At 52.6% G+C, this 20,257-nt stretch overlaps 7 protein-coding genes across 7 annotated transcripts; 4 read left to right on the top strand and 3 right to left on the bottom strand.

Moving 5' to 3' along the window:
• Window positions 1-173: 173 nt before the first annotated feature.
• Window positions 174-7,018, bottom strand: V8C40DRAFT_257622 (uncharacterized protein). The gene is made up of 2 exons (XM_083218535.1): window positions 6,402-7,018; window positions 174-6,328 (listed from the first exon to the last, which is right to left on the bottom strand). Exons 1-2 carry the CDS (start codon window positions 6,691-6,693, stop codon window positions 420-422), a joined length of 6,201 nt encoding a protein of 2,066 aa, XP_083067920.1. The 5' UTR covers window positions 6,694-7,018; the 3' UTR covers window positions 174-419.
• Window positions 7,019-7,879: 861 nt separating this feature from the next.
• V8C40DRAFT_125046 (putative necrosis-inducing factor-domain-containing protein) lies at window positions 7,880-9,027 on the bottom strand. The gene is made up of 2 exons (XM_083210995.1): window positions 8,146-9,027; window positions 7,880-8,055 (listed from the first exon to the last, which is right to left on the bottom strand). Exon 1 carries the CDS (start codon window positions 8,658-8,660, stop codon window positions 8,190-8,192), a length of 471 nt encoding a protein of 156 aa, XP_083067919.1. The 5' UTR covers window positions 8,661-9,027; the 3' UTR covers window positions 7,880-8,055; window positions 8,146-8,189.
• Window positions 9,028-9,879: 852 nt separating this feature from the next.
• On the top strand, window positions 9,880-10,529 carry V8C40DRAFT_257619 (uncharacterized protein). The gene has a single exon (XM_083218534.1). It carries the CDS (start codon window positions 10,033-10,035, stop codon window positions 10,450-10,452), a length of 420 nt encoding a protein of 139 aa, XP_083067918.1. The 5' UTR covers window positions 9,880-10,032; the 3' UTR covers window positions 10,453-10,529.
• Window positions 10,530-10,589: 60 nt separating this feature from the next.
• Window positions 10,590-12,003, top strand: V8C40DRAFT_125029 (uncharacterized protein). The gene is made up of 2 exons (XM_083210994.1): window positions 10,590-11,268; window positions 11,335-12,003. Exons 1-2 carry the CDS (start codon window positions 10,726-10,728, stop codon window positions 11,848-11,850), a joined length of 1,059 nt encoding a protein of 352 aa, XP_083067917.1. The 5' UTR covers window positions 10,590-10,725; the 3' UTR covers window positions 11,851-12,003.
• A 1,126-nt stretch (window positions 12,004-13,129) lies between these two features.
• Window positions 13,130-14,692, top strand: V8C40DRAFT_283809 (nucleotide-diphospho-sugar transferase; the record flags this gene model as incomplete). The annotated part of the gene is made up of 3 exons (XM_083222035.1): window positions 13,130-13,695; window positions 13,772-14,075; window positions 14,202-14,692. The coding sequence occupies exons 1-3, from the start codon at window positions 13,168-13,170 to the stop codon at window positions 14,690-14,692; spliced, it is 1,323 nt and encodes a 440-aa protein (XP_083067916.1). The 5' UTR covers window positions 13,130-13,167.
• Window positions 14,693-15,803: 1,111 nt separating this feature from the next.
• Window positions 15,804-17,697, top strand: V8C40DRAFT_125013 (nucleotide-sugar transporter-domain-containing protein). The gene is made up of 4 exons (XM_083210993.1): window positions 15,804-16,039; window positions 16,116-16,454; window positions 16,513-17,199; window positions 17,268-17,697. Exons 1-4 carry the CDS (start codon window positions 15,968-15,970, stop codon window positions 17,550-17,552), a joined length of 1,383 nt encoding a protein of 460 aa, XP_083067915.1. The 5' UTR covers window positions 15,804-15,967; the 3' UTR covers window positions 17,553-17,697.
• A 136-nt stretch (window positions 17,698-17,833) lies between these two features.
• On the bottom strand, window positions 17,834-20,111 carry V8C40DRAFT_257614 (mannose-1-phosphate guanylyltransferase). The gene is made up of 3 exons (XM_083218533.1): window positions 19,775-20,111; window positions 18,338-19,579; window positions 17,834-18,259 (listed from the first exon to the last, which is right to left on the bottom strand). Exons 1-3 carry the CDS (start codon window positions 19,844-19,846, stop codon window positions 18,233-18,235), a joined length of 1,341 nt encoding a protein of 446 aa, XP_083067914.1. The 5' UTR covers window positions 19,847-20,111; the 3' UTR covers window positions 17,834-18,232.
• Window positions 20,112-20,257: the final 146 nt, after the last annotated feature.

The following is a 20,257-nucleotide window of genomic DNA, read 5'->3' as shown; positions in this document are numbered from 1 at the left end:
ATCCGCCGATACTAGTGGTCTAGTACTGGATACCTGTGTCTCTTTCGTAAAACGAGAGTAAAATCGTGTACAGAGTACACATCATGTTCATCATGGCTCTTCAAGTCATCCATGAACGCTGAGATGCATCAAAATCACCAACATGATACTGAGATCCCATCAAGATATAGGTAGTAGAAATCGGTATTTGTAAAGGAAAAGAAAAGAAAAAGCGTCCGAGTTTAACTAGTAATAATGCTATGAATACAGCAATGCACCCCCAACATCCTCTCCATATCCATTTTATATCCCCCAAAATCTTTTCCCTCCAATAACACAGCAATCATCGATTAGATAGATTGAGAGTCTATCCTCCCTGTCATTATACATTGCAAGCCTTATCCCAATAATCTACTCTCGTTGCCATTCGTTCGTTGAGCTTAGTGAGCTCCTCTTGCTCTCTTTGCTCCAGCACCAGCGGCTTCTGAGTCGCCTCTGGGACGCTTCGCTCCCGGCTGAAACTCAGATGCAGCCGCATTCATGCCGCCGCGACCTCCTCGTGCACCTCCGCGTCCGCCACGGCCAGCATGGCCCTGTCCAGCTTCGTTACCGGCCGCTCCTCTTTGGCTAGGAGGCACGTATGCTCCTCCACGTCCACGCCCGCCGCCGCGAGGCATTGGGATGCCAGACCGCACTGGCATCTGTCCCTGTTGCTGGGGTTGAGGTGGAATTTGAGGCAGCTGTGACGGCTGTGGTGCTTGAGTTGGTTGTTGTGCTTGTGGCAAGCCTTGTTGTGGCTGGGCAGGTTGGGCCGCTGGGGCAGCGGCAGCGTCCGTCTGTACAAACGGGTTGGGAGCAGCAGAGCCACTCGTCGTAGGCACCGCGAACGGATTTGAAGCCTGGGGAGGTTGGATGTTGCCGCCCGCGGGTGCAGTCGAGTCTGCGGCCTTGGGCTCTGGGGGAGGTTGAGTAGCGGCTTGTGAAGGAGTTGTTGCTACCAAAGGTGCCAGTGCAGGCCTCGGGCCGCCGGTGGCAGGCTGAGCAGCCGCACCAGGAGGGACGGTAGCTGAAGCAGGGGTGCTGCCAGAGATGGACGGTTGCCTTACTGGCGTAGTCGTAGCTGAGGCTGGTGCCGGGGGTTTGGCTGCTGCTGGTGCCGGAGGAGGAGCCTGGGTCGCCTTAGCAACCTCCCAGACTTCAACTACAGGCTTCTGTGGCGTCTCGTTCGCGGCTGTCTCAACTACGCCAAGTTTCGCGGTCGCATGTCTAAGCTTGTTCTCCGCCATATTGATCCGGAGAGTGGACTTCTTAGACTCCATGAGTTGAGCTTGGTCACGCGCGGCTGTGATTTTGCCTTCATACTCAGACTTGATTTTGGCGCTTTCCGCATCCATCTTCTTGCGAATGTTGGCCGCTATGATATTCTTGACGGTAGCGTTAGAAGCCAAGAACTGTCGGATGGAGGAATCGTCTAATTGCGAGAGATCAGGTGGCCCGCTTGGAGCTGGAGTTGGTGGTACTGAGGGTGCTTCAACCTTGGCTGGGGTGCTTGGCGGTTGCTGCCCGGCAGCCGAGGTTTCCTTTGCAGGCGCTGCTTGGGATGCGTTCTCGATCTGCCAGATTCGTTTCTCTTGCTCGAAGTGAAGCTTGAGATCATCATCTTTCTTCTTGAACTCTTCCTCCAACTTGGCACGGCTCTCCTTGAGTTTGTTGTTCAGCGTGTCCTTCATCCTGTCCGATCGTTCCTTAATCGTTTGCTGGATCTTGGCTTCAACTTCGTTTGCCTTCTGCTCAAATTCGGCAGCCTTTGCCTCGGCGGCAGCAAGTTTGCTTTCCAACTGTTTCCTCTCGGCATCTGACAAGCCATTCACAGCTGCTTGACCCTCTCCAGCCTCCGGCGCTGCGGTAGGTACAGCCTCAGTAGAATTAGATGACGCTGCAGCATTGGCTTCTTGCAGCTTCTGCAACGCGCTGTCGCGCTCCGAGGTAGCTGTTTGTAATTCGCTCCGGAGTCTCTCGAGCTGCTGCTGTGCTCCTAGTTTCTGGGCATTGACTGCCTCTAGCTCCTTTTGGGCATCGGCGAGACGCTGCTCCAGTACAGTAACAACTTCTGACGATGCAGAGGCATCAGGTTGTTGCTGCTGAGAGACTGACTGTACCTCGACCTGCTGCTGGAAAGCATGGATTTGCTTCAGATATTCCGCCCTCTCCTCATTGAACTGCTCCGCTTGCTTCTGCTTGGCAACATTAGCCTCGTCAAGCTGCTCTTGTAGGCTGTTAGCTCGTTGGCTAGCTTCGTTCTTTTCACCAGTGAGCTTTCGGGAACGTTCTTTGAACTGCTCTGCGAGCCTGGCTCGTGTATTTGACCAGTTGGTCCGTTCGGTTTCGAGAGTCGACTCAAGTCCAGCGACCTTGGCCTGCAGTGGCTGCTCGCCCTCTTTGAGAGCATCCCGCTCCTTTTCGAGGTCGGCAATTGTCTGTTTCAGCTGCTCCATCTCGGCAGGGTCAACACGACCATACTTGGTCAGGATGCCCTCGGTCCTCTTCTGCCAACGATCGCGATCCTCCTGGATTTGCTTAATCTCTTCTTCCAAGAACGACTTTTGAGTGTTTAGGTTGTCAATTTCACTCTCAAGAGGCTGAATCTTCTGCGTCATCTCGTCGACCTTCTTGTTCTTTTCGGTGATTTGGTCCTTGAGTTGGTTATTTTCCGTCCGAAGAGCCATGCTGCTCTCGCGGTAGAGATTAAGCTCATGCAGCTTCTCCATCAGATCCTTGTGAGCCATGGAAGTGTTGCCGCTTTGCGAAGCCTGGCGCTCTTGGTCGAGCTTCAGACGAGTCTCATCCAGCTGTGACTGCAAATACTCGACTTGTTGCTGCAACCGCTTCGATTCGTTCATCTTCATATCGTACTGGACTTCCAGAATCTCTTTTTCGCGACGCAGGTATCCATTCAACTCTCGCATGCCCTCGATGGCATCTCCCATGCCAACGGGTGAGTTGGCCTCATCCGCATCAGCGATGTTGCTGCGGTTTTGCTGCATAGCTGCAATCTGGCCGGTCAGGCTTTCGAGTTGCTGATGCAGAAGCTTGTTCTGTGCGTTGGCATCCTCGCGCCTTTGTTTGAGTTCGGCCATCTCCTGCTCCAGCTGTAGTCTTCGGTCTTCCCAGGAGCTCTCGCTCTGCGCGAGCGTGACCTTGGCAGATTCTGCTTCCGCACGCAGTGACGCAGACTCCCGCTTGTATTCGTTATACTCGTTGCGCAATTCCTGAACCAGCTTGGCGGCTTCAGCATGCTTAACAAGCTCCTTCTCGTAGTCCTGCTGAGCTTTCGAAGCAATCTCAGCCTGAGCACGAAGATCCTGCTGATGATATCGAGCAGCCTCAATGTGTCGACTGCTTTCTTCCTTGAGCCGCTTAATCTCCTCCTCTAGTATTGTCTTCTCATCTTCGTACTTGCGCGCAATTTCTCCTTGGGAGTCCCGAATGGTGGACAGTTCGGTGTTGGATCGTGACAGTTCAGCAGACAAATCTTCAATCTGCTGACCCAGCTCCTTGATTCTCGCATCCTTTTGTTGAATGAGACTCTCCATCTCCTGTCGGTACTCGTCCTGTGAGGCTCGCAAGTCTTCCAAAGCCTCCTCGTTGCCCTGACTCAGTTCCTTGTACTGCTCGGCCTGAGCCTTTGCGTTTTCCAACTGCGTGTTGGCCATGTCGAGGTCGCGCTTGAGGTCCGAAATATCATTGTTGAGATCCTGGATCTCGGCTTCAAGCTCTTGCTGGCGCACGTTGCTATCTGTCATGAGGCCTGGTCGAGGCGTGGGACGAGGCTGTAGGCGACCAGCGCGCTCTTCGGCACTTCGGAGCTCCACAGTCAACTCATCAACGCGAGCTTGAAGGTGGTCGCGGGACGTCTTGATGCTGACGTGCTCCTCTCGGAGTTGGCTCAGGCTGGCCATGAGATCATCAATCCGTTTCTGAGATTCCTTTGCCTCATATTCCTTCCTCTGTTGCAGGTGCTGAGAGTCCTCTACGGCTTGGGAAAGCTTCTTCTGCGCAGTGCTCAGCTCAAGCTCCAGCGTTTCAATCTTGGTTTGAGCTTTGCGGCGAGCCTCAGATTCGGTAATGTTGCGTTCGTTTTCCAGGGACTGTTGAGCCGTCAAGAGGTTGCCCAGCCTATTCTTCTCCTCAATCAAGGAGTCATTGTCCTTGCTCATGCGCTCTTGAATGTCCTTCCAAAGCTTCTTCTCCGCCTTGAGATTGGCTGTCTCGTTTCGCATGCTGTCCAGGAGACCCTTGACTTCGATAAGTTCTTCCGCCACTTGTTGAACCCTAATATCCTGCTTAGCGGCGGTCTCGGAAAGAATCTGGGTCCTCTTCTGGAGCTCAGAATTTTCATTCTGAAGGGCGACGTAGTTGCTCTGAAGCATCTCCCGTCGTTCAAACTCCAGCCTGGCCTCGCCCTGTAGCTTGATGTTGGCAGTCTGGAGTGCGTTTTTCTCCGATGACAGATGGTCGATTTGATCTCTAAAGTCCTTTCGTACACCATCCTGAGCGTCTCGGAAGCTGTCGTACTCTGCCTGAATCTTACGCAGGGCTTCTGTCAGAGTCTCAGTCTGCTCTCCAGTCTCAATGCTGCCGATTGGCATCTGGCCACCGATAGAATGGCGCATGTGAGAAGAAGGGTCGTCGCCGGCGCCACGTTGCTGAAGAAGGCGTCGGAACATATCACGCTCCATCTTGTAGCTTTCCATGGTGATCTTAGCAGACTTGATCTCTTCCATCATATGGGTAAGGTCTTGCTGCAACTTCTCAACCAAGTCGTGGTCCTCTTTGGCTTGATGCTTAGCAGCCAAGGCCTCTTCGCTTTCCATCTGCTCAGCGAGTTCGCGGGTGATGCGCAGGAGGTCCTCATTCTTGGCCTGTAGAGACTTGATGTCCTTGAAAACCACTAACTTCTGGGTAATGAACTGGTGAGTATCCGACATGTCGGAGAGTGCCTCCTCGGTGATCTCGCCCTTCTCAAGCTGCTGCAGGCGGTACTTTTCCTCCTCAGTTAGCTGATCCATGCCCCTTTCCATGGCATAGATGTTGAAGACGAGCATCTGAATCTGTGTGCCCAAATCTCTCAGTTGAGTACGTAGAATCTTGCTCTCAGACTGCGCAGTAGCAAGCGTGCTTTCTGCCTTCCTGGCCGCCTTTCTCGCCGCATCCCGCTCTTCGAAACTCTGCTGTGATAGCTCAGACATGTGTGCAATCTCATTTCGAAGAGTCTCGGCTTCGGACTGAAGCTCCTGGATTTCTGGCGTTTTGGCTTCCAAAGCAGCAATCATGCCATCGAGCTCTTCGGCGAGCTGCTGGTTTCGCCGCTTCTCGCTGGCAAGCTGACCCTTGACCTGGTAAAGCTGCTCAATCGCTTGGGTGGCAGTGATGGTCGACTTGTTTCGTCCAGAGCCAGGGGTTCCAAAGGGAGAGTTGGCCCGCGCAAAAGTTGAACCATTCAGCTGGGGGGTCTGCGGTAACGATGACGCAGGAGCAGCGTGCTCCATGCGGACACGAGTTTCGTCCAGGTCGCTCTCAAGTCGTTGAATTCGCTCCTCCATCTCGGTGGTAACACGGCGTTCCGATTCCAGCTCTAAGCGAACACGCCGAAGTTCGTTTTCGTAATTATCTTTGAGGCGCTCCTTCTCAGACTCCAACTCTCGCACACGGTCCTGGTGTTTCTTGCTGAGCTGCTCGGACATTTCAACAAGGCGTCGTTGGGCGTCCAATTCTTGCTTGTAGCTCTCGACAGTGGCCGCAAAGGAGCCCTCCTGCTTTTGCAATTTGACAAGAGCATCGTCAGCCTTGGCCTGCATAGCATCAAGTCGCTCGCGGAGCTGCTGCTCAGAGCGTTTCAGAGCGTCAACCTGGGCCTTGGCGTCTTCGTTTTGTCTCTGGAGCTCGGCAATCCTGGAGCCCTTTTCCTTGCGGTACTTGAGGGCCTCGTCGCTCTTGGTTTTCAGCTCCGTCTCGAGCCATTCGGCATTCTGACGTGCCAAATCAAGTTGCTGTTGGAGTGCGTCTTGTCGGTACTTGGCACTATTCAGCTGTCCCTTGGCATTCTGCTCCGACTGCTGTAGAGTGGTAACTTCTCGGGCGAGCTCAACATTTCGCTGGTGCTGCTTGGTAAGTTCCTCGGTCAAGGTCTGATCGCGCTTGTTATTGGATTCGATGATGCTGAGGTTCGTTCGGTTGGAAGATTGGAGAGTCTCAATCTTGTCGTTAAGCGCCTTGACTTCGGCATCATGATCGGAGTACTTGGCTTTCAGACTTTGAAGTTCGTTCTCTAAGGACTGTCGTTTCGTTTCTAAGGTGCGGACAACGGTTAGATGAAGATTGTAACGCGGCATTTGAGCCACTGAGGGTTGAGAAACACGTACCCTCCTCCTTGAGGCGCTGTCGGGCTTCCTCCACATCCTTGAGAGCCTTTTCGGCGGTTCCCTTGAAGGTCTGGGACTTGGTCTCGGAGTTTCGAACTGCATTCTCCAGTTCAATGTCGGTTTGGAGCTTCTCGGCGTAGAGCGTCTCGAACTCGTGTGCCTTGGCAGCCACGGCCTGCAGCAGAGTAGTGACTAGGTCAACGGTGGGCTGCGTCGTCAGGGTAGCCACCACAGGCTGGTCAAGGCCCAGGTGGCCTGCGATGTAGCCGACATCGACATCGACAGCCGCCATTGTGTTGTGCCCTTGAACTTAGGTCGACAATGACAATGACAGCGCGAGTCTCGTCATTACTCGGTCGAGAGGGGAGGCGAACTCGGGGGTTGATGGTTGTCGAACGCGGCGTGATGAGAAAGGAAAGAAAAGGAAAAGAAAGGAACAAAGAACAGGGAAAGGGAAAGGGAAGAAAAGGGAATGACTGGATGAAACGGGGCGAATTAATCAAAGCAGCCGCAGAGCCTGAATCTCATCCGCTACTCTCAGTGCCTGCGACGAGATGATCAAGAATGGAAAAGGGCGAGGCTCGGGGATTGAGAAATTGAGGGCCGCAGAGCTTGATGGAACAAAGACAAAAACGACGAGCTCTGGCGCGCATCGAGAAGCCGCAGCAAAATAGCAAAGAGACTGCACTGGGCCTTGAACGGGCCTAGTCCCAGTTGGGCGGCAAGGCTTTTGGCCTTTTGGTGCCTGCAGCGTGACGGCGTTGCGCACGGGCCACTTTTTGCCAGCTGTTTAGTGGCTTCAGTGCCCAGCAGTCACTAAAGCCCAGCGCCTTGTTTGCCCAATGGCAGCTGGAGCTCTGCAGGCGAGAGTCACTGCTCAACGGCACCTTGACGTTTGCCTGCAGAAACATCGAGTTCCTACCCTGGATTGGCCATCATGAACAAGTTTTTGCAAACTTCAACACAATAGTCACGGAGGCAGCTTCAGATAGATAGGTAATGTTATTTCGATTGATTATAGAGGTTTCAGAACATTGAAATATAGAGATATAGTGTACTTTGATCGCGGTGGAACGATTTGCCATCAGAGTTGGTCATCCCCGCAAGTCCAAATACATTGAGGTTAACACCATGCCCGCAAAGCCACCCCAAATCTAAACAGTAAAGTCTACATAATGAGCCGTGATTGTTCCATACAGGCAGTCGTTAAACTGTAGAATTACTAGATGACCATCAATAAACACTGGCCTTTACATTCTACGAAGCAGTGGTTGATGGAGAGAAAGCGCGGCTTGAGTCAACGGATGTCGTGCGTATGAAACCTTGTCTCAGATATCTGCACCAATGTCTCTCCTTTTCCACCTTGCCGGAGACTTTACCTACAATGCTCCTCTATGCACACGCTAGAATGATATGGATTAGATTTCATCATGTCACAGCATCTCACCAAGGCGTCACGGTTAAGAGGAACTTCGCAATTAGAAATGCATCAATGCTCCTTGAAAATGCTGGAGATGCGTATATTCTGCCCGTCTTCGCTAAATGCAACACTCGGCCCTTGTCGAGCGAGTTCATCCGTATCCATCAATGCCTTCGTCTCCCATAACGCCACTGCTAGAAAGAATCGTCGAAGCCGCAACACCGTGAACGAATCCTGAAAAGATATTAGTTTGGCCTCAATACACACAAGACACTTTTATCAACTAAGGCGTACCATGAATGCGTAATAGAAAGGTTGTGCTACCTTGGCAGAGCAAAGAGTAGCATCTCATCCAGACCAACTGGTGTTTACTGGTCGGCGATTTGCCATTGAAGGTCGGATCGGCCGCCACTGGCAACGTTACACCTGACGCTGCCCTCAACAGAGAGATCGGTTCCCTCCGAATAGTCCTCCAGCGCGATTCTGAGGATGGCCTTGACGTCCTGGTCTCCTATGGTGTAGGGTCCCTGGCCCTGCTCAGAGGCCTTGACGCCCAAGACGCAGCCTTCGGTCTTGAGGACGGGGATAAAGGCACTGCCGGAGACGTTGTGAATGCTGAATGTTCCGTTCTGGTTGGCCCAGGCGCTCGAGAGGGCAGCGCAATAACGCCAGTCGGCGGCACCGGCGATGGGAGCTTGGGCGAAGCTGGATGGATCGCAGGTTGTCTGATCTGACGGGGACGGGGTCCAAGTAACGTCCGTGCTGTTCTGGAATCCAGCGGGAGCAGCAGCCACAACTGCGGCAGCAGCAAGACCGGCCAAGATGGAGATGGACTTCATGATGCTGATATTCTCTCTTCGCGTGTAGTTAAGCAATACAGCGTTGATACTATGGGCTGAGATGATCGAGTTGTTGCTCGTCGAGATGAGAAGGTAGGCTGCACGTGGTTGCGGAAAGGGGCAAGAGGAGAAGAGTAGAGCAGAGGAGAGGAGAAAAGAGAAAATAAGGTAGCAAGATCGGCAGTTCGTTTTGTTTCGTTTGCATGCGGTGAGGACGAGGGTTGCGGCAGAATTCCGAGTCCACACCCTCTGACTTTTGTCAACCGGACAATAGGACGAACAAGGCAATTGTTGAATGAAACATGGTATCAGCCGGCGATCGCGGACAAGGTACAGAGTAGCGGGCCTGTTAAATACCGTGCCGGGGGTGAGTGGTGAGTGGTGAGTGGTGGCCGGCTCAAATCCAGTCTCGAGTACGGATCGCACATGGGCCCTTGAGGGTGTCTGATTTGGCTCATATTTTGCGTTGGTACGAGTGAGAATACGATAGCTTCAGATTGAGACTGGAACCCAAGATGGGGCCGTTTGATGTACTGGCCCGCAGATGCCAGTCATGCAGGGACCCGAAGTATTGTAACGTGCTGGTGTTGATCAAGGGAATGCCTATTCAACGACCCCAATTTTGCTATTCAGCAACCCCGGCGCGACATTAACGGGCAATTAGTGAGTGATGATACTGAAAACTAGCCAGACGAATGTAGCTATTGTAGAAGAAAGCAGTGTAACTGCAGATGCTCAAGAACTGGGTACGTCAATGTCTCGATCTCTGCACCTCTTCCACCCAAAATTCTTCCGCATCGTATCCGTGGAACATCCATAGGCTCTGCTCTGCTCTGCACCAAGCAGTGCTTGAGCAACGCGGGAGTGGAAATTAAAGGGCCGCGGGGATAACCTCACTTGGGTCATGTAACGGTAACCTGCTGATCATCTGCAGCTGCCCATTCGCCTGTGCTCTTATGAAAGTGCTGCGGATTGACGATCGCATGCCTGGTCCCGAAACCTGATGGTTCGTGATGGGTTTAGGCTTTTTACCAAAGATGTGGCCATATCAAGGCAAGATTGTCGCGCCGGACGCTTCGCGATTCAGTAGCCGCGGAGAAAGGGAGCTAAAACGGGAATGTCTGGATGCCTAGTTAAAAGATGAACAAACCTCCTTGGAAGGCCATGGAAATAACGGATGTCTACTGCTACTTCCACCGCGTAGGTTTCTAAGGTGAGAGTTTAGTTGACCGCGCAAGCAGCTGAGGCGAAAGACGACATGTACGAAACCCAGTATGATGTGATGCCTCGGGCAAAAGTGGCATGTGTCAGACCGAAGCCTGGCCTTTGATTGGCATTGTTTCAGGTCCTCGTTTCTTGTATCGCCGTGGCCATGTTTATTCATAGTTCATGGCAAATGGAAAGCGGTCCGATACTCGTACTTTTTTTGCCTCTCTCCATCAACTCCGGCCCCGCGCATTGCGCCATCTCCGACCCATCGTGGCTGGTTAGCAGCCATCTGGTAATTAGCTCTGAAGCTGAAGCTGGATGGCTGACGCGAATAGCACGGGGATTTACACACATCCCCATCTCTTATACCCAGCTCCGTTCATCGCAATCCATTACCCAAAAGCCGAGCTCGCGGCGATCCAACCACGAGGGCCTGCGCCCACCCAGAATCCGGGGTGATTGGACAATTGGGGCCAAGGGCTTCAGCCACCTCTCGCCGTCGGGACCGGATCATGATGCCATCATGCTTAGGCGCTGTGCTTATGCCGATTGCCGCCTGGCCGAACACCGAATCCGGCTCTGAGCCGGAGCTGGAGTGGGCTGAGAGGAAGCAAAGCAAAACGTCACTCGAGCCGGTCTGCCGGTCTCTTAGAAAAAAATTGAATATCTATAAGTCACCGCCCGCTTTTGTGTCAACACCATAGCCCTCATATGCTGCCATCGCCATGGTTTCTTGTCTGCAGAGCTGTGATACCACATGAACGTTTACGAATATTAGTCACCCAGCCTGCACTGTCTCTTTGAAAGAAAAACCTTTTTTTTACTCCCCCATTGATACCCCCACCAGTCCCCCAAAATGACAAAATCTCACGACCCCCAGAGCGGCCGCATCAAGAAATTGGTTAGCCGGCTGCTCCATCATTCCAATCCTCATGATACGAGCCCAGAAGACTCTGATGCCGACAGTGGCATCGCGACACCTAAATGGCTAGGTTCCTACAAAGTACCAAACTCAGCAAACTCTAGTTTCTCCGCCCCAAAAGCATATGGCCGGGACACAGGCATCTCCCTCGAACTCTGGAATTCAGCTTACAACTCCCTCCGCGATGGTCTAAGTACAGCTGGCCTGGTGACTGTCTACGAGTCGATCCTATGCCAGGAACTGCCTCATGGCCAGTCCATTGGCGGAATCAACCAGTCTCTCCCACGATCCGATGACGACAGGTTAAGAACTTTAATCACCATCACCGAAGCGGGCCTGAAAAAGTGCCGGACCAAATCTCAAGCAGACGACCAGGCCAAAGCCTTGATTCGGGCTTCCAGGAAAATCATCAAGTCTGTATGGGCAGACTATCCGTCCACCGCAGTGGCCTGGTCTGGCATCTGCATACTGACACCGGTAGGGTTACCTTGTTACCTGTCTACGAGTCTGTACGGTTAGCTAATTATTTATTCTCATCGATAGCTTCTTCTTGGCGCGACAATAGCAATTGAAGACATGAAGCGCGGTGCCTTGCACGTTCTTGGACGCATCCCATGGTACATGCACCTGTCAGAACTGATCATGGCCAGCGCATGGAAGAGCGATGCCGACTTTCTCGAGCAGCGCGACCGAACAAGAGAGCGACTACTCAAATTATACCGCAAGGTGCTCGAATTCGAAATGAATTGCGTATGCGCAGCGGCCAGCAGCTGGAACAATGCCGCGAAAAACGTTGTCGGGTGGCACAAGTTGGGAGCTATGGTGCGCGAGATTGAGGAGCTCGACGTCGAAATCGGCAATCTGATTGTCACCTACATCGACAGGAGAGTTGCAGAGACCATCCGGCGATATAACGAGGATCTGAAGCTGGACGCAAAGGACGAGGGGCCGTGTCCGTTTGCTGCTGATGGATCGAGTTCGAGTGCGCCCTTTCCGCTGGACGCGAGCCACTCGGCAGACGCCATGCCGGGAATGAAGCCGTCAACGGTGAGGGTGTGAGGAATCTTGATTTGGATGAGGAACAAAAACCACTTGCACGATTTAGACAAAAGCGATGTTGATTTTACGTATTTTGGTATTACTAGCGTTACTGTAATGTATACTCACGAGTCATGATGATGAAGCTGTTATTTTTCGCTGTGCCATTATCTCATCGTGATGCGACACATGGTGATGCGACACATGGCATGACTTACAGTGAGAAGGACAGTATGCAAACCAATTCCATGCTTACTATCTTGTATCTAACTATTGGGTAGCAGATAGTTGAATGAGGAGAATGCCCCCATAAGTAGACAATCGTGATGATCCTCAATGGGGACGGCAAGACGGACGGACCCTATTCATTTTCTAGGGGACCTCTGCATGATGTCATAGCTCGAAATCTTTCCGATGCACATCTCAAAAGATCCTTGCCCGCATCTCACGATCTTGGGACCGGCCGCATTAAACTTGTTCCGGCTCTGCTCAATGAATCCGACGGCTATTAACGGGAATTGTACTGTAATTAGATTGATAGCAGGAGAGCAAAGTAAATGCCGTTGTGATTTGGGTAGAGGTTGGTATGTCTAGAGATGCTGGTGGTTTCCTGTATGCTGCGAATGAAGAGTGCCAAGAGATCCATGGATCTATTAATGGGTTCAATGGTCCTTATCTGTAGCAATTTCTTGGCATCCATAGGTAGGTACCGTAGTCTCTACTCTTCCTGATGATGAGAGCCATCAATTATCGAGAGAGTAAAATCAACTGCATTTTTAAGAAAGAATTATACACAATAGATAGCAGAATTAAGACGGGAATAGGGTGCTGCCCATAATCTTCTTAGGTACTTGGGGAGCTGTATATTGACTTCCAGGTCCAATTGTACTGGCCACTCCTCTGCCAACTGCCAGCACTCCTCCTGCTGCTTCTGCACCTCACCAGCTATGTGCCCTTCACCGTTTTTTTTTCTGCCACCCTCTCTCAAATTTCTTCTTCTCTCTTTTCTTCTTCTCTTCTTCCACTTTTCTTCAATTCTTTCCAATCATTGTTTCAGATTCGACCTCCTGCTCCTTGGATTGCCACCTGACCAACTGTCGTTCACTTTCTCTTCGCCATTCTTCTTTTCTGTTCCTCAGCTGACTTCTTGAATTTCTGTCACCTGAGAATTTCCCTGTTCTTTTTCTGACTTCTTACATTTCTATCAACCTTGTGTTCTTGATTCCCATTCTCTTCTCTTTCATCGCAACCCTGCATCGAGACAGACAACCAACCTGCCTTCTATCTCGACTTTCAAGCTGCCATATCTCTTCTCTCATATTGGCCGCACGACTCAGCATGGCCAAGAAACGCACTACGACTGCCTCGTCGCCCTGTTGGTACATGCCAATTACCCTGGCTTGGATCTTTCTCTTGATCCAGATGTCATCGTTCGTGCATGGCCTTGCCAACTCTTCCGCTACTGATCAAAAACCCAGAGCAGCTTTCGTCTCCCTCGCCCATGAGAACGATCTGTCTGCGCTCTTGTCGTCCATCTCCCAACTGGAAGAGACATTCAACCACCGATACCAATATCACTGGATCTTCTTCAGCACCCAGCCCCTGAGTGAAGAGTTCAGGCAGCAGACTTCGAACGCGACCGGTGCTGTTTGCTTCTACGAGGTCATTTCCGAAGATAAATTGGTGTCTCCAAAACATCCAGTGGCATTCAACACGCTACCGCCGGCTCAAACTTGCGGCGAGCATGTCTCCGAAATTGGCCGACAGGTGCAGTCCCTTGACCAAATATCTCGCTGGAACTCGGGACCGTTCGCCAGCGAGAATAGGTTGAGAGATTACGATTGGATTTGGAGAATTGAGCCAGGCGTAAGTGATGCGGCCCCTGGCCTGCCACCATATATGAACGACTTGTCTTCTTCATGCTTAGTACGGGCGAATGCAGGCTCAATTTACCCATGACATTACGTTTGACGTGTTCCGCTTTATGCGAGACCACGAGATTGCTTACGGCTTTAACGAGGCCTTGCTGGACAAGGACGAGATACGGACTCATTCACGACCAGTGATTTCCTTCATCGACAAACACCCAGATTTGCTGCACGCAGACGCGGATTTGTCGTGGCTCCTGGACTGCAACGATGGGTCGACTGCAGCGGAGATTCGGGGCAACGAGTTTGGAGGCCGCCATCGTATTGGCAGCTGGTGGACTGACTTGATCAACCTGATGATGCAGGGCAGTCTCAGTCGTCCCGACTACGGTATTGCTGACGGGCAACAGGACAAGAACTACGATAGTGGCAGCGATGAAGTGGGATCCCCTGCCGAAGCATTTGCGTCCTAGTTGGGCAACATGTGCAAGACGGGGCTGGAAGGAATGTCGCCGACGTTTGACATTGGATCTCTATCATTCTTTCGAAGCCAGAGCCACCAAGATCTTTTCAACCACCTGGATGCCGCTGGCGACTTTACCAGCCAACCGTTGCGAGACATGGCCGTGCCCACCATCAGCGCCAGCATGTTTCTTCCCCAGAAGAGCGTGTGGAACTATCGCAAAAGGGATGCGCGACATGCATACCGGCCGAGTCTTCCCGAGCACACGCAAAGGCCGAAACTGAAAGTGTTTGAGCACAAGTTGGGGTTCAATCTCAGAGGGCGGAACCGGATGGTTGGACCGCAGAGTCGGGATAGCATCCGGGAACAAGAGAGGAACCCTCACGAGAGCATGGCGGAGTACTTTGTGCTCTGGAATCTCATGGCTCAAGATCTCAGTAGACAGGATGCTATCCCTGGCTTGCAGTCTGGGCACACGGTAATTGACGAGAGGAATTTTTCACTGAGCTCCAAAAGGTCGTCGACTGGCTAGTCTTTTGCATTCTTTTCTTATTGGGCGAGAGCCATGATTGGGTCACGACTAGGGAATTGCGCACGGAAACTTGGTGCTTGGTCATAAGGCATGAGAATAGGGATTTGGAGTGAGGATTGTAAGGTCAAACTTTTTCTTCTTCTTTTTTCGCACGAAGCTGGGTGGTCTGTATCTAGGTGCGATGCGTGATGCTGTCAAGACATGATAGGTGCGGAGAATATACCCAGAGGTTCATTTCAATATTTCAATTGAGTTGCAATTTGCGTGTTCTTTATGTCTGGGAATCTTTCTTCTCTTTCCGTTTGTTTCCATCAATCCTACCTTGCTCTCCCCCTTCCCCTGGTGTCTCAGCATGTACATGTAACGGGAGGCATTAACGCTGCATGTCTGTCTGATACGCTGGCAATGCAGCCCATGATTGTTGCATCAAAACTTATAGCACCCGACTCGTATTATTTCCCACTTTAGCTGCCCCTGGTTGGGCATCAAGACGGCAAGACAATTGATGCTCGACAAGCTCCATCCATCCAAGCTTGCCAAGCACTTCACCAAACAAGGCCAGGCGGCAAATAGAGGGACTTGGACCCCAATGGATCAACATCAAGCCTTTTGGCCCCGCCGATCCGCATAGAGGTCCACGGGTGGCAATTCGACCCCGTTGGAGCCCACCGACTTGCGCTGGTTTTTTAGTGGGTTCTGGGGGTGCTCTGGGCTTTGGAGCTGTGAAGCTGTAAGCTGTACAGGGGCTTGAGGGGCTATTTCAGGGGCGGGGGAGAGAATGGATCGTTGATGCGGTTTGTGTTGCATTGAGTCATGGATCGAGGGGTGGTTTGGATGGATCGCACGTGGAGAAGGGACGATGTCATGAGAAAAAATCACAATTGAATGTTTTCTTCTTCTGTCTAGATCTGAGCATCTTCGGTACAGTAATTGAGTACTTCCATTAGCTGAGCTGAGCTGAGCTGAGCTTCCCGTCACCTTTTAGCAGGCCAGCGTCATAGAGGGCTGAGAGGGGTGTCGCGTGGCCACTGGCCGAAACAAACCACCGCTAACCACCAGCTCTACCGGAACCTCTACCAGCTTCCATTCCAACCTCCCGTCCTCTGACATCTTCAACACCACAGAATTAGCTGCTGTCAAAACTTCTCCAACAGACAGCCTCTACATACGCTGCGTTGGGGCCAACCTTCTGGAAGCAATTGATCCGTCGCATCGACACACACACTCACAGTCACACACACACAAACAAACACAGCGGTTGCGACTTTGCCCGCCATGGCGGTGCTCGACGGCGGAGGCTCAGCAATCAGAGCTGGCAGCTCTGGCAAGCCAATCTCGCTGATCCTGGTGCGAATTCTCCTTCTCTTTGCTTCATATTCCTCTAAAGATCCCACAATGCTGACTGATGACGGCCTCTCGCTAGCTGACTGTCCAAAACTCGGCCTTTATCCTCATCATGCACTACTCGCGCATCATGCCCCCTCCGGGCGACCACCGATACTTTCCCTCGACCGCCGTCTTCCTTCACGAGCTCATCAAACTGGCCGTTTCCCTGACGCTGGCCCTGTACGAAGGCTCCAAGACGCTGGCGCCCAGCACGCCTGCCACGGTGCTGTTTGAGCAGATCTACAATGCCATGTTTGCGGGCGACGGGTGGAAGCTGATTGTGCCGGGCGTGTTTTACACGCTGCAGAATATCCTGCAGTATGTGGCCATTGAGAACCTGGATGCTGTGCATTTTCAGGTTCTGTACCAGCTCAAGGTAAGAATGGCGGCGCTTTGCCATGCTGAATGCTGAATACTGACCCAACTGATCACAGATTCTTACAACGGCGCTATTCAGCGTCTATCTACTGAGCCGCCCCCTCGGCCTCAAGCGCTGGCTCTCGCTTGTCGTCCTCACACTTGGCGTCTCCATCGTCTCTCTACCTGGATCAACCGCCATTGGCAGTGCCTCCAGCTCTAGCCCCTTACTTCACGGCATGCCGGACCACTTCTTCCCTCGATCAGGCCATGAGCTGGGCCACGCCGTCGTCGAAGACGCAGCAGCGCATCTCACCCGCCGCTCTGCCACCTATCAAGGCATCGACAACGATCTACACCCCGTCGAGCCCTCTATGAACTATTCCCTCGGCGTGACTGCAGTTCTCGTCGCGGCGGCTGTTTCTGGGCTTACGGGCGTCTATTTCGAGAAGCTGCTCAAGGAGAGCCCCTCTCAAGCTAGCGTGTGGGTGCGCAATCTACAGCTGAGCTTCTATTCCATGATTGCTGCTCTCGTCGGCGGCGTCATGTGGCAGGACGGCGCTGGGATTCGCGAGCACGGCTTTTTCGAGGGTTACAATGCGGTTGTGTGGGCGACGGTCGTGTTGCAGGCGGCTGGAGGGTTGTTGGCTAGCCTTGTCATTCGCGATGCCGACAACATTATCAAGAACTTTGCGACGAGCATCAGCATCATACTGAGCTTCCTCGTCAGCGTGTGGGTCTTTGAATTCAAAGTGACTCTCACGGTATGTTCAACCCCGGCTATTCTGAGGCTGGATTACAAGTCTTTACTAACAAAGAATGAATCTTGCAGTTTCTTCTGGGCACGATGCTTGTGCTGCTCGCAACGTACTTGTATAGCGTATCTGAAGAGAAATTCGCTCGAAATCGCCCGCCCGCGATCCGCGTCGCAACCTTTGAGAAGCCCGCCATCGAACACCTCCTGACACCGGTGGGCACACCCCGCTTGGGGCCCTCGAAACACTTCAAGTCCGTCGAGCCGTTTGATGTCAAGGGCTTGGGTTCGACGTCCAGCAGACCCAGTAGCCCCATGTTTGCCCGGCCGGCGAGTCGTCTAGCTTCGCAAAAGGAGCTGTGATGTATCCGACAATTTGGCTGTTCTTCACAAAGCATATTTCTTGTTTTTTGGGCTAGTGACATACTTTTCTTTCTTCTCTTTTTTGGATGTATTAAGCAGGAATCAGGCTACGGATATGGTGCATATAGAAGGGGATCATTTGAGGCTTTGAAAAGCAGGCCACTCTGGCACATGGAAGCAATGGAGGATCTTAGAAGAGGACATGTGAAAATGCATTAGATTGCAAATATACCCAACACCCTTTTTTGTACATGATGATGAGGAGGAAGGGCAGGTATTAAGGATGATACTTAGTTCGATATGATGCATTTATAAAACATCAATGGGCAATGAAAACACCAATTCACTTTGAGGCCCTCCTCATTATTGCTCTTCCTAGCACATTTTGTGATGTCTTTCTGTGATGACACTTTATCATACGAAAACCGGCTTCTCTTCAACATTAATATTCTATGGCGTTGTCCCAAACACCTGCCCACCTGCGTGAGGCCTAGGAATAGAATGCATAACATCATTACAGTCAGGGAATCACTTTGTTTTTTTGGATTATTTCTTTGGTGTTAAGAACTCCCCTCTTCCCCCGACCCCCCTTTTTTATATCCCGTGAAAAAAAAAAAAATTCAATCGCAGACATGCTTGTTGCTGTTGTCTATCACACGCTAACTTCTTGGAAACGCTCATTACATGATGACTTCGTTGGTGACGTCCTAAAAAGGGGGGAAGAAGGGTCAGTATAAATAACTCGCTGAATTGGGATAAGGGGGTTCGAAGAAAAAGAAACTTACCCGCTTCAGCTCCTTGTATGGCAGGCAGACGCAGTTCTGCACGCGGACCTCGTCGCCAACGCCGCAGTCCTTGCCCAGGATGGAAATGCTCTGGACCTTGACGCCGTTCTTGATGATGCTGGTGGAGTGGCTGCCGGCAGGGGTAGGCGAACCCTCGACACGGGCCCAGGCGCCGACACGGCTGCCCCAGCCGATGATGGAGTAGAGCACGCAGGCATCATGCTTGATCTCAGAGTCCTCGAGCACGATGCTCTCCTTGACACGGGCACCGGCGCCGACGACAACTCGGGGTCCAATGCTGACGTTGGGGCCGAGCTTGGCCGTGGGGTGGACGTCGGCGGTAGGGTGGATGAAGACGGGGGGAACGATGTTGGCGCTGGCGGGGGCGAGCTCCTCGCTGCCGGTCTGCCAGGCTTTTTGCAGGTACAGCGCGTTGGCGGGCACGGCCGAGCCAGCCGTCTTGATCTGGCGCCAAAAGTCCTTTGTCTCGTACACGTAGAACTGCTTGCTGTCGGCCATGTCGCCGAGGATGTCCTGCTCGAGGCGGATGACCTCCTTCTTGTCCTCGTCGTCGTCGTCGTCGGCCACGGCGCGGGGCATCCTGAAGTGGTCGAGGTTGTCCGAGGACGGATACGAGACGAGGCGGGGCCGGTCGGTGCGGCGCTTGATGGCGGATCGGATGGAAGGGAAGATTGCGTCGGCGGAGAAGAGGTAGACGCCGCAGTTGATGAGGTTGCTGATGTGCGACTCGGGCTTCTCGACGTAGTGCAGCACGCGGCGGGTGTGGGAGTCGGAGACGATGCAGCCAAAGTTGGAGGCGGCCTCGTTGCTAACACGAGTACCCAAGATGACGGCCTCGGCGTCCCGCTCCATGAAGAGTTTGAGCATCTCCTCGAGGGGGAACGAGCAGCACACGTCGGCGTTGAGGACGAAGAGGCGCTCGGGGCGGCCCTTTAGGATGGCATCGCGGAAGTGGTACAGGCCGCCCGCGGTGCCCAGGGCCTCGTACTCGCGCAGGTATCGCAGGTTGATGCCGGGGAACTCGCGGGCAGAGTCCTTGATGAAATCGCGGAAGACGGACTCATCGTAGTAACCGATGATGTAGACCTCCTGGATCTGCTTGACGCGCGCAACGGCGTCGAGGCAGTGCCAGATGATGGGGTGGCCAGCAACGTCGAAGAGCGGCTTGGGGAGGTCGAGGGACAGAGGGCGGAATCGAGTGCCGCGAGAAGGACCACCGACCTAGACAGAGGAGAGAGAAGAAAAGAACATGTTAGCTGGTGTTGTTTGTAATGCGAAATGGTGAGGTTGCACGGCGGTGTGCGCCTAGAGCCAGCTGTCCAGAGCTCATTGAAGAGCAGCAAACAGGAGCATCTAGACAGGAGGAGGGATAGGAATTGGAAAAAGAAAACAAAAAGAAAAAGGGCTATTAAATACCAGGATCACAGCCTTGGTGGCAGCGCCCACCGGAGTGGCAGAACGATGCGGCAAGGGGACGTGGAGAGACATTGTTGGGAGGTTTGGCTGGAGCTTGGAGGTCGAGAGAGGGGAGGGGTATCACTGATTGAAGGCAGGGTATGAGATTATATGAGCTTCAAGCTTCAGAACAGCCAGAGAAGCGCAGAACAGAGCAGCAGCGCCAGACAAATGAGGAGAAAGAAATATCACCAAGTCGCTCGTCCACAATGCAGAGAGAGAGAATCTTTGGCCGGCGAATTGGCGGGAAAGCAAGGCGGTGGAGCGGCTGCTGCACGACTGACTTTCTCGTGGTCACGATTTGCTGGGATGACAGGGGGTGACGATCAATGGTTGGAGGAGAGGCGGGATATGCAATTAAACGAATTGAGGGGCGGGAAAAGGGTCCAAATTCCAAGCCAGACCAGCATGGCGGGACAAGAGAATGCCGCACGTGGTGGCCGG

This window comes from Trichoderma camerunense, assembly GCF_050948025.1.
Source record: "Trichoderma camerunense strain CBS 138272 chromosome Unknown V8C40scaffold_25, whole genome shotgun sequence".
NCBI classification, from domain to species: Eukaryota; Fungi; Ascomycota; class Sordariomycetes; order Hypocreales; family Hypocreaceae; genus Trichoderma; species Trichoderma camerunense.
This window is presented reverse-complemented; position numbering and strand designations above follow the sequence as displayed.

What these genes read in the sequence shown, in the direction of transcription:
- V8C40DRAFT_257622 (XM_083218535.1), bottom strand. Translation starts at nt 6,693, where the DNA reads ATGGCGGCTGTCGATGTCGATGTCGGCTACATCGCAGGCCACCTGGGC. An exon ending in ACAGCGCCTCAAGGAGGAGG is followed by an intron (nt 6,329 to 6,401) that starts GTACGTGTTTCT and finishes TCCGCACCTTAG; the next exon opens with AAACGAAACGACAGTCCTTA.
- V8C40DRAFT_125046 (XM_083210995.1), bottom strand. Translation starts at nt 8,660, where the DNA reads ATGAAGTCCATCTCCATCTTGGCCGGTCTTGCTGCTGCCGCAGTTGTG.
- V8C40DRAFT_257619 (XM_083218534.1), top strand. Translation starts at nt 10,033, where the DNA reads ATGTTTATTCATAGTTCATGGCAAATGGAAAGCGGTCCGATACTCGTA.
- V8C40DRAFT_125029 (XM_083210994.1), top strand. Translation starts at nt 10,726, where the DNA reads ATGACAAAATCTCACGACCCCCAGAGCGGCCGCATCAAGAAATTGGTT. An exon ending in GCATCTGCATACTGACACCG is followed by an intron (nt 11,269 to 11,334) that starts GTAGGGTTACCT and finishes TCTCATCGATAG; the next exon opens with CTTCTTCTTGGCGCGACAAT.
- V8C40DRAFT_125013 (XM_083210993.1), top strand. Translation starts at nt 15,968, where the DNA reads ATGGCGGTGCTCGACGGCGGAGGCTCAGCAATCAGAGCTGGCAGCTCT. An exon ending in AGCCAATCTCGCTGATCCTG is followed by an intron (nt 16,040 to 16,115) that starts GTGCGAATTCTC and finishes GCCTCTCGCTAG; the next exon opens with CTGACTGTCCAAAACTCGGC. An exon ending in AATTCAAAGTGACTCTCACG is followed by an intron (nt 17,200 to 17,267) that starts GTATGTTCAACC and finishes TGAATCTTGCAG; the next exon opens with TTTCTTCTGGGCACGATGCT.
- V8C40DRAFT_257614 (XM_083218533.1), bottom strand. Translation starts at nt 19,846, where the DNA reads ATGTCTCTCCACGTCCCCTTGCCGCATCGTTCTGCCACTCCGGTGGGC. An exon ending in CCACCAAGGCTGTGATCCTG is followed by an intron (nt 19,580 to 19,774) that starts GTATTTAATAGC and finishes TCCTCTGTCTAG; the next exon opens with GTCGGTGGTCCTTCTCGCGG. An exon ending in CATACAAGGAGCTGAAGCGG is followed by an intron (nt 18,260 to 18,337) that starts GTAAGTTTCTTT and finishes CCCCCTTTTTAG; the next exon opens with GACGTCACCAACGAAGTCAT.